Here is a 12,003-nt window from a genome sequence, read left to right on the forward strand (position 1 = left end):
TGAATCCTGTCACAAACTACTAATAACAAGATATATATCATTTCACAAATTATTTGCAGGTACGTAACTTACAAAACATACTAGAATTGACCTTGCTAACATCAGAAAACTTCTTGTTCTTTTTTTTTTCTTGCTTCTGTCATTCCCATGTAACTCCAAATCACATTTAATTTGACATTATGGAAATCTATTCTAGCATTATTGCCATTGATTTTCCAAAGTTGTGAAATAGGATAATTTTTTAAAAACAATTTTACCAGAATTACAGTAGTAAGTATCCTTTCAAAATTAAAAGTACTAATAGGCTATGAAGATCTGGATGGGATAAACAAGCTCAGATTAAATTTTATCAAGATGGAGTTCTTTGTCATCCATTGATACAAAGATAATCTACTAGCATTGGGTCTGATAGTTGCTTTGAATAGGATTGTACACTTCCAAAAGGAGTTGCTTTGTGACTTAGGTTTCTCCTGGACTCTCAGGTCCTGTTTAAACAGCAAGTAGAAGTAATGGCTAAAATAGCCTTACACAGCATAACTGATGCACCAGTTGTTGGCCTACCTGGACCAAATTGTTCCAGTTACAATAACACATGCTTTGATCAACAATTAATCAATTCTGCAACATAAGCCACATGGAGTGCCTTTAGAAATTACCTGAAACTACAACTCACACAAGAAGTTTGACTAAACTTCTGATAAAGACACACCCAATTGGCTAAAAATAACACCTATTTTAGAATCACTGCATCCATTGCCAGAATTCAGAGAAGTAATAATTACCTTTAAATCCTTTAATAATCATTTATAACTTCAAGATACATCAGGTAATGCCTTAACAAAATTGAATATTCCTGTTTGGTCTGATCATCAAGAGAGGGCCTGTTGCAGGTTTCTTCTCCTTGCAAGATATATGAGGGTTAGGTCTGGCAATAGGTCCTCATTTTATGAATTCTTTCTGCCAAGAGATATAGATGGCCCCTCCTCTAGTGGTGTTTTGAAAACAAGCCAAAGTATAATTGTTCCAGTGGGCATTTGGCTCTTTGATTAGATTAACTGAATGGTGCATATAATGTGTAGTTTCATTGATGATTTTTTAAAATTACCTGGACTTGAGTTTTATAAATATTTTTATCTCTGGCCATGTTTTATCCTAACCGAAGTCCATTTGGATTGGAACAAGCTATACATATTTCACAAATACATGAATAAACCATTCACTTTTTTGTCTACATGATACATGTCTGAAACAACAGATGGAAGCTAATCAAGGAGAGAAGCAACCTGAAATTAAGAAGAATCTTGGTAACAATGAGGACAATTAACCAGTGGAACCAGCTTGCCTTCAGAACTTGTGGGCACTCCATCACTGCAGATCTATGAAGGTTCTCAGTCATCCAGGTCATGGAGTCCCAAAGATGCTTTTTTCAGCAGGCAACTTTTTTTTCTTTGAATTCCCCACCATTCAGTCAGAGCTGAAGAAGCTTCTTGGATGAGAAGCAAAATGTCTTCAAAGAAAAAAAGAAATCCCAGTTGCCTTCTGAAAAAAGCATCTTTGGTTCATCACTGGAGGTTTTAAGACAGTCACTTTACTGAAATGGGGTCTTCTGCTTGAGCAGGGGGTTGGACTATAAGACCTCTAAGGTCCCTTCCAGCTCTATTCTTTGTCTTCTCATCTTTTGTGGGAAATAGATGCTTTATACTCAGCGTTAATAACCCTTTATAATAATATCCCTAACAGAAGACAAGAAGTTCCCTGCCTAATTCAAAATCTTCCAACCACCCATCTTGTATTCTAAAAAATCTAACACAAGTGCAGAAAAAGGCATGACAACCTTGGAAGCAAAATTGGCCATTTCTCGATCAAACAGGTGTTTGCAATTTAAAGGACCACTGGAATTGGGCTCCCAGAGTCTGTAGGTAATAATTTCAGGGACTTAGCCTTCCCCAAATACGGTCTTCCAGATGTGTTAGAATCTAGCTAGGAATTTGGGATCTCGTATTTCGCCACACCTAAGGTCGTCAGACTGAAAAAAGGAATGCAATAAACTGTCTTTTGTTACAGCGTATTGGGTCGTCCTGAGCACGTTTCAGAGTTTACCTAACTTTTCGTTATCGAAGAAAGAACCGAGTTTTAAAGAACTTGGACTGCATTCTTTTCTAATACTTTCCGATCATTCTGGCCAAAAACAAAAGCTAGACGCTTTGACCACCGACCGCTGCAAATGTTGCTTTACAGCCGCTTTCGCCTCTAAAAGGAAGGAATAAAAATCGCATCCTCAGAGTTTCGTTTCCCAGCAATTGGGCGGCCGCTCTCCTAGCACGCCTAGAAGTGTTTTTCTCTTTAATCAGGGAGGATTGAAGAGAGCTGTTCTCGCGAAAGACTGCCACTGCGCAGGCGCAGCGTTGATTTTAAGAAGGGGGGGCCAGGAGGGGGGTGTTGCGCGGGGTCCTGTTCGTTGGCGTCGGCCGCCTCTTTCTCCAACCTAAACGCCCCGCCTCAGATGCCGTTGCCGCCCTTCCCCCTCCAGCACCACCACCGCCTCCGCCTCTTCTTCTTCTTCCAGGCGCGTGTCTGACGAGCCGTCGGAACCGGCTGCGAGGCAGGGCCGGATGGATGGATCCCCGGGTTGCCTGGATCCAGCCCGAGCAGAAAGGCCCCGCCAATGCGCTCTGGATGCAGATCTGGGAGACCTCGCAGGGCCGGACCGGCGGCGGCGGCGGCGGCTCTTCGACGTCCTCGCCGTCTTCGCCTGCCTTCCCGCCGACGGCCGCCACCCGCTATTCCTTCTGTCGGTTTAGTCCGGCGGCGGCGGCGGCGGCGGGGGCGCCTCCACCGCCCCGCTCCGAGGCCTCCGTTGCTGCTGGCGGACCTCTGTCGTCTCCTCAGCTGATCTCCAAGCCGGCTTCCCTGCGCCTTCTCCCTGCCCAGAGCGCGGAAAGACGAGCGCCGCGCCTGCTGCTCCTCCAGAAGGCCCCTTCGGCGTCCCTCTCCTCTTCCTCCTCCTCGTCTTCCTCCTCCTCGGCCGAGTCTGGCGCTGACAGCCCCGGCGGTGGCTCTTCCTTGTCGCCGTCCTGCGTCCGGCCCGGACTTGGGGGGCCGCCTCCGGCCTCTGGCAAAATCTTGGCAGGCGTCGCTGAAGCGAATTCAGTGAAGCAAGAAGAACTGGAGGAGGAAGGAGGGCAGGCCCCGCGGGCCTCCGGCGTGGCCGTTACCGCCCCCTCCTCTCCCCATCCCCATTACTACCATCACCACCACCACCACCTTCACCACCACCAGTACCACCCGGGGCGCAGGAAACGAGAGAACAAGGCCAGCACGTATGGGATGAACTATCTGCTCTCGGGCGGTTGTGTCGGCACAGTCCGCAGAGGGACCGGCCCAGCTGGCGAAAGCGGCCCCGGCTCTCCAGCCCAGGCCGGCTGCGCCGTCGCTCTAGGCACGCCTTGGAAAAATAGGCAATACAGCTCAGGTATACAAGGGTGAGTATAGGGGTTTTCCAACCTGCGCCCAGTTTTAGTATACGTTGTCGCTTTGCCATTTCACTTGCCCAATATCGCTATCGTGGTTTTCCGAATTGAGGCGAACAGAGTCGGATAGAGTCAAGGAAATGGGGGGATGGATTTTCTTCAGCGAAATCCTAGGCAAGAAGGCTCAGTTTGCATTGGAATACTGGGGTTGTGATGGAGAGAAAGCTAGTTTGTCTCTCTGGGTTGTTCTGTAGATATTATGTAAATGTTGCTGTTTGTCCAGTGGGGAAATGTTAGTTCTAAAAAGAGTTGGGGAAATACTTTTGGAGCCATAATTTGAGTAGTAGATGAAGCCTGGAAGAGGTTGGCTCTGTCCACTATACTTCTCAATTCAATATTCTGTTCAGAATGCATATGAAATTTTTATAAGCATACAAGCCATGTTTGGCTTATGACTGTAATGGAGTCTCCCTGTCGCTGTCATAACTTATGATTGTAATTTAGGGTATCATGTGACTGACATTTTTTTGTAACAGTTGTTTAAGGGAACCCATTTTTTTCTACCTTACATTTTGGCCAAAAATTGGATGTGAACTTCGATTTTTGGCAAAAATGTGAATTGTAATTGTGTGACATTAAGATGCTGAAAATGCAAACTGGTTGATGAACTGTAGCCGTGTGACCATAGGAAAGGAGTGGCCATTGGAACTTGGAAATTGGGAGAGTTCATCACAACTTTGATCATAAGCTAAGGACTACCTGTACTTAATATGATGTCTAAAATAGTTAGTTAGTGGTTGCTTTTTAAGTAAAAAGTAAATGAGGTATTACACCTTGCTTTTTCTGAAACATACAGTCAGGAATAATGTTTTACGTGTAGTTTTAAATGTAATTAAAAGTTTAAGTGTATTTTAAGTGTAATTCCTGAGGCACTTTTTGAATATCTAACTAGCCATATGGGCTTTTGTAAATTCTAATTTGTATTAGAAAGTTCAGCATAGGTAAAAAGTAAAATAAACAATGCCTTCACATTGTGATCCAAAGCAAACTTATACTATACTTTGGGTGACATAAAAGTTTTAAGTTATTATGATTGGTCACACTGTCAACCAGATGGACTAGATTTGATATTTGAGTCCTTCCCAAGAATCTGGGATGTGCAGATGTTATTGTTTGATGGTGTAAAAAGTATTATCCAGGATGTAAGCTATTCCACTTAAAGCTGCCTTTACAATTGACTGATGGTGTTTTTATCAATGCCAATCGTGTTCAAGGGGTGCTCCAGATGATTTCAGATTGCATCCAGGGGCCTCTATTACTATTATTAAAAACTATAAATAGCATGCTAGGTCTGTAAGTGTAACCACAAAAAATCATATTTATTAGTTATTTAATAAATTCATATGATAGCACAGCTTAGATTCTGTGTGACATCAATTTAAAATGTTTTAATTCAGGAAAGAAAAAAAATTGAGGCCCAATTAAAATTCCAGCAGTAAGTGAGATCTTTTATTACCCTATCCTCAATATGCAAGGAAAGCAAGTTTTTAATATCCTTCTCAAAGTCAACAAAATTAAGACTAAATATATGCTGGAGGAAGGAGGAGGATAAATGGTGTACTGGAAAAGGCATACCTCTTCTGTGCTATCAGGTGTCATTGTTTCAGTGAAGGAACCTGAAATGAGCCCTTCCTGTAAGAACGTGGGACAATAGAAGACAATCTGAGAAAGGACCTGCAGTAACCTAGTTCTCCTGTTACATATATGATTACTGGTAACTTTCATTGGACTTAGAAGCCTAGTGGGAGCTAGAGCAGTTCATGAAATAGTTGAGTGGATGCACTGAGGTGTGTTCACAACAGTGGTAGGTTGCTCCCAGTCCGGTTCTTGCGAACCAGTAGTAATGGCAGCGGGAGGCTCCTCCCACCCAGCCAGATGTCGTCAGGGATAATCTGGTTTGCGAACCAGTAGCAGAGGTAAATAGAACCCACCCCGGTTCAGAAGTACCAGTGCTGTTTTATTGTGGAATAATTGTAGCTTCTGGATAGTTTACAAGGGTAGCTCCATGTTCGGTGAATTGCACTGTCTAAATAAAGCACTGACTGACCATAAACAGAACTTGCCAAATCAGGAATGTACAATTGGTACACAAAACACAAATGTTGTATGAAAGCCTTCTGGGCCACAGCTGTCATCTGCTCAAGCAAGTATGAATTCAGAAGAGCCCCCAAATTACATGCTGTTTTAAGTGGGGAAGTATAAATCCCCTTAGGATTCTCCCAATACAGAAATATCTCCATTAGAATTAGGGGCTCCGACCACTTGGTCTTTTACTAGGTAAGTAAAAGCTGTTCTCCATTCAGTTGTCTATAACATCCAGGCATTGGGCCAAAACCTTGACAAACACTTGGTCAGCTAAGAGCAGAGTTACACAATTGAGTATCAACATAATGGTGAGACTGCACTCCCATGCTAATGGATTGCTTCCCCCATAGGTTTGTGTAAAAATGGGAGAAAATGGAGCCCTGAGGCTCCATAAACAGGAGACTTGCTTTATGCCTAGACTGTTTTATTCCAACCTGCTGATGTTTCACAGGCTTTTGACAAGGATGATTGGATTCCCCTTGGACTATGTTGGTTTGATTCTTTTTCATTCTGTATGCTTTTTTATCCTTCTTGCTGTATTTTTTTCTTGTTTTTGATACTTTTTCTTGTGAGCTGTCAAGAGTTGTTGGGAGATGGCAGGCATGCACATTTAATAAATAGTTTAGATCAGCCCTAGAGGAAGAGTACAGGTAGTCCTTCATTAACAATAGCAATTGGAACCAAGAACTCAGTTGCTAAACAATTTGATTGTAAAGTGCAACATCACATGACTTTTCCACTTTTGTTAAGCACATTCTGCATTGTAATTAAGCGTGATTTTACAAGTCCATTTGTAACCTCCTAATGGCTTCCCCATTGATATTGCTTGTCAGAAGCTAGCAATGAAAGTCATAGATGACAGTTATGAAATTTTGGGACATTACAACCATCATAATTGTGAGCCAGTTGCCAAGCAACCAGATTGTGGCCATGTGACTCTGGGGAAGTTGCACGAGTCGCAACATCAAGGAGCAGATATAAGTCTCCTTATTCAGTGCCATCATAACTTTGAATAATTGTTAATGAACAACTACATGTTAACATTTGATAAGGATACTGCATTCAATAATGTTTTGAACAAATTCATAATAAATTACTTTCTTCTTAATTTCAGTGCAACAGCATGTTTCTCTCTTGAATTAATTTTAATATGCTTAAAATGTATTTGCCATGATTTCAGCCATCCATTTTAACAGAATTTATTCTCTTATTCTAAAGTATTAAGAATGCTACCAGTTCTATCTGTAAAGTCGCTTATATTATTTAATTCTGTTTCAAGTAACATCCATTCTTTCCCCCCAGAAAAAGTTTTGTCACAATCTGTACAGACTGAGAGTGTTTGTGACTTTTCTACAACAAGCAACTTTGAAAGAATGGTGATGTTTTCATACGCTTCTCTCTTCCCCTTTTTGTTTCAGTTGAACTGAATGCTTTTTATTTTACTAGAATCTACTGTTGTTAGATCTTCAGTGTGTCTTCTACCATATGCAAGGAAAAAAATGCTTTTGTAGAAAATTTTGTGAGCTTCTTGTATTTAAATAGTATTAAATATTTTAATTTTTAAAAGAATAAGTTGTAATATAGCAATAAAATAAACATGCAATAATATTGGAAAACTGTCTTGAAAAAACAAATAAGTCAGACAATAGGCAACAAATATAATAGAAGAACATCTGAGAAAATATTAACCTTAGCAAATTGGTCATTTAACTTTCTGGAATTATTAACTTTCGTATATTGCTTTTATTATTTAGTTTCAGGACTGTTTCTTTTTGTTATCGAGCATTTCTTGATTCTTATGGCATTGTTAGCAAAATTGTGCTTGCAATGTTTATAAATAAATCTTTCCTTCTTGGCGTCACTGTCATGATAGGTCACATTAATTTTTAATGGTTAGGTATTATTTGAAACTTTCGAAGTTATTTATTTCAAATGAAGGCAAATATATGTATCCTAGGGTAATGTTGCAGGATCCAGTCGGGGTTGGTCATCAGGACCAGAGGTTTAGTCTTCTGAGCTTGTGGACTCATGCTGAACTTCTCTGTAGCAGAAAGTGTTCTTTGGGCTATTCTATGTGTAGTATTTATATGGTGCCTGGTTGTGTGTGGCCTTTTAGTTGTTGATGGTTTTTTAAAAACATCACAGTCTGTATATTCAGTTTAAATACTCTAGTATGAAATTATATATTTGTAAAAAAACTTACTGCAATAGCAATCTTTGCTTTATTTTAATAAGACAGAATCAACACTCTATACAATATGAAAATGTTGAACTAAACAATGTTTCAAAAAGTTACAATTCTAAACAGGACCATAATAAAGATCAAATCTATTAAAAGAGACACTGTCTTCAAGTACAGCCAAAAGCATTGGTAATTAAATCTTTAGTTGACTGAATAATCTATATTCATTATCTAATATAACTAGGATAGGAAAGGAATTCCATAATCAGAGCACCTGTATCAAGAACATCTCTCAAGCTTATGTCAAATTTATATAATTCTCTCTCCTGAAATAGCGGAACATTAACAATATACAGTAAACAGTCTTCCTTAAAAACAATTGAAGGCTCCTTGGTGTTCTCTGAGCTTGCTGGTTTTCTAGCAGATGTTTCATTACCCAAACTAAGTAACATCATCAGTGCTAGTAAGGAATGGGGTTTGCAGTCAGTTTATATTCTAGTGTCTTCCTCTGTCAGTGTTAAAAACAATTTCATATAAATTAGAAGCAATAAAATACTCTCATTAAACAACACTGTAAACAATTGAGAGTTCGACAGCTACCTATCAGGCCAGTTAGAACTAATTCAGGCTGTAATTAGTTTTGAACCTAGACAATACTTTCCTAAGAATATTCTGAATATGCACAACCATTATCCCCTAAAACATCACCCTAGGAAGATGATAAATCAGTTGCTATGGTAAATAAATGTGATGAGTTTAAGTAATAAAGTTTAAATTAAATATGCACAGAGTAGGAGTGTCATAACATTTTTGCAAGTATATGTATATATCACTACATTCATAACTCTGGTAAATAAATGTGTTGGTAGCACCAATCATATTCCTCATGCTCATGCAAATTGATGCACTTGAAAGTAAATGCACAAAGCAAATTATAATATTCTGTGATTCCTCTTTGGACATATAATCCAAATCTGAATGTGATACCCCCAGTTTATATCTAATTTCCTGAAGTAGCTGTCTCAAATTTTATCCAAGGCCTAGATTCTTACTGATTTCCAATGCAAACCACTGTTGAATATTAACAGTCCAATTTACAAGTAAAATATATTGTTAGTTTAACATAATGCTACCTTTCCAAACTATAATCTTGGTGCATCATACTGAGATATTGAGTTGAAGAAAGGTCAGTAGTGCCTGTAAGATTGTGATAAGATGGGCAGCCAATAAATTTTACAAATAATAAATAAAACAATGCCAACTTCTATCAAATATTTGTTTGTTTGTCATAATTTAGCAGTATGTTTATATTCTATTCAGTTCATATGTTTTACTATCTACATTCTGGCCTTTTAAAAAAAAGTTTTTATATGAAAGGTATAACCATCACACTTTTTTTAAATAAATGCTTTTCTTGAAAGATATTACATTTTATATTCTGGCTTTTTGATATGCATAAAAACTGGGTATGAGGAATAGGACAGTACTCTGGAAGAAGTTGATTAGAACACTGAGAATTTTTCTGTTTTAGATCTTATTTTTTACTTTAAAAAATATACATTCATATTGTATGTGGACAGTGTTGATTCTGGGCATCATTCATATTAATCCAAATTACAGTAACAATATTAGTAATCTTTATCACATTTACCAAACTTAGGTGATCCTCATAATACTATTTAAACAGCAGAAAGGAAAATGCCTAACATCTATAAACCTCTAATCTTTCTATTATTTTTGTTTATTCTATTAAAATATATGTTCTAATATTTCTCTAATTTTATTTCTGCCTCTATCAGCTTACAGCAAGCTCCCTTAATGTTTAAAAGGCATTTCTTTCTACTGTGTTTCCCCAGAAATATGACCCTGTCTTATATTTTTTTGAACCCCAAAATAAGGGCATGGTCTTATTATCGGGGGTCTTATTTTCAGGGTGCAGGAGGCGGCGAGCATGGTCACCTCATGGCTGCTGCTGTGTTGCACAACACAGCCAGTCATCAGCTGCTTGTAGTAGCTGTAAGATTTATTTATAAACATTGCAAGCATAATTATGCTAACAATGCCATAAGAATACCACAGCAGTGCAACACAGCCACTCATCAGCTGTTCGTCCCTGAGGCTGTGCCTGCGTCCTGCCACCCTCTTTCCAGCTCTTCAGAACCCGCTTGCAAGAGAGCAGCGACCAGGCACCTCTTGCCATGTGGAGCCCACCGGGTGGCCTGCGCACTCACAGCTGGAAGTCCGGCAGAGAGAGGCTCCCTCTGTGTGCCGTCAAGCCCCTCCCCTCCTGCGTGGGGTGGGTGGAACATGAGCGGGCCAAAGGCGCCAAGCCACACGAGCACCTGTCCCCCCCCCACTCATGCGCTTCCCAGGCCTCACCATGTCGATGTGGGTAAAGCTGGTGAGCACCCAGCTGAAAGCAGAGAAGAATCTGGTCAGGCCAACCACCTGCTACCAAGTCTTCCGGGAACTGGGGCAGAGAGTGTTCTGGCAACCGTGGCAGAGGCAGTGAAGGGCAAAGAGAGCTGCAGCCCTGCATGGGGAATCTGCACCGCCACCATCCCAGCACTAAGGATGGCTTCCTCTGTGGCTTCTAAACCCCGGCTGGAAGCGGAGAAGAGGCCAGTTGGGCCAACCAGTTGCTGCTGAGTCTTCCAGGAACCAGGGCAGCCACATGGAGCTGGAACCATAGAGTGGGAAGCACACTCCCAGTGGCCACTACCAACACAGCGTGGCGCAGACTCCTCAAAGACCTGATGCTCACCAGCTTTGCCCACATCATGATCCTGGAATACAGCTTGGTTGGTGAGTGGTGCTCTGCCTGGCCAGAGTGGGGTGTTGTCTGCTGGGTGGGCACACGTGACAAGAGGTGCCAGGCAGCTGCTCTCTTGCAAGCAGGGCAGGAGTTTGCAGGTGAGGGGGATGGATGGATGGATGGGAGGCAGGCAAGTGCCAAGAACATTGAGGAGAGATAGAAGGAGAGGCAGCTCCAGATCATATCAGCTGATCCGTGGGGCATGGTTAAGGGGCCCAGCTGCCATTAGCTGATTGGGGAAAGGAAGGGCTGCCTCCTGTGCTGGCCCTGCCCATCCCTTCTCTAGGGTTTATTTTTGGGGGATGGCGTATATTTACGCCCACCCCAAAAAATCAGGTTTGGCCTTATTTTTGGGACCTGTCATATTTTCAGGGAAATACGGAATCCATCATTTCTTCTCCTCTTTAGTGTTTAAATTTTTATCCATTTTTTTTACTTGCTTCCCACATTCCTCATCTTTAGCTCTATCTTTATATTTTTTCTTGTATCTAAGTATTTCTCCCAGTACAAACTTATGCTGGCAATTTTCCCAAATGCCTGCCCATGTCTGTCTCCTTACTGAAGATGTCTTTCTTTCTATCCAATTGTTGATTTATCTGTTTTATCTTTTTCTATCTTCCTTCCTTTATTGGCTGGTTTGTCAGTTCTATTTTTTGCTGTAGTCCTTGATTTATTTGTTGATATTGCCACTTCATCTGTTCTTTCTGCTCCTTTTGCTTGCCATTTGTCTGGTCTTCCTCATCATCGAGCTTTTGCTTCATTTGCTGGTTTTTCTGATCCATGTTTTTTCCCTGTTTGTAGTCAATTTGCTGGTTTAAGTAGTCCATTTCATCCAATCTTACTATTGTTTCCACCAATTCCTGGGTAGTTTGGACTTTATTTGTTGTTTTTTGCAGAATATTTTCCATTTTCTCGTCTATATCATCCATTGATATTTTTATGCTTTGGAACAACAAAGTCATTTCATTAAAAAGTCCTCTCATTTCCACAGCTGTTCCTTCAATTCTAGTCATGATAGCAATATTAGTACATTAAGCAGTAAAAGTCTCAATCTATTCCAAGGAGAATTCAAAATTATAGTTTCCAATCATTAGTAGATGGCACATCCCATTCAGATTTCCATGGTGCCTTTTTTCCAGCAGATGTTAATTGTAATCAAAAGCCATTTATTTCCAAGTAAAATCATTTATTTAGATGAGCCAATTCCAACATTTACTCCATATTCTAATAATCCAAGCTATTTTCCGAATTCTTTGAATCTGCTCTATGATTTTGGTCTTTTATTCTAGTTTCCCAGTTTTTTTTATAAAATGTCTCTCTTATTTCCACCTCTGGTAAATGTAAGACAATCAACAGTTAAAGGTCACAGTCCTCCAATGGATATCAGATAT

The 12,003-nt window shown here is 40.4% G+C and overlaps 1 protein-coding gene across 3 annotated transcripts in view; it reads left to right on the forward strand.

Annotated features, from left to right (window-relative positions):
• The first annotated feature begins 1,329 nt into the window (after positions 1-1,329).
• Positions 1,330-12,003, forward strand: part of TENT4A (terminal nucleotidyltransferase 4A) — a 42,227-nt gene continuing 31,553 nt past the window's right edge. Inside the window, exon 1 of one of the 3 annotated variants that reach the window (XM_058178679.1) lies at positions 1,330-3,482. In XM_058178679.1, the coding sequence (XP_058034662.1) occupies positions 2,617-3,482 (866 nt within the window). In that variant the 5' untranslated portion in view covers positions 1,330-2,616. The remainder of the gene's footprint in view (positions 3,483-12,003) is intronic. The other 2 variants (XM_058178678.1, XM_058178677.1) reach the window with 2 other exon arrangements.

The sequence above is a fragment of the Ahaetulla prasina genome, chromosome 3, assembly GCF_028640845.1.
Source record: "Ahaetulla prasina isolate Xishuangbanna chromosome 3, ASM2864084v1, whole genome shotgun sequence".
Taxonomy (NCBI): Eukaryota; Metazoa; Chordata; class Lepidosauria; order Squamata; family Colubridae; genus Ahaetulla; species Ahaetulla prasina.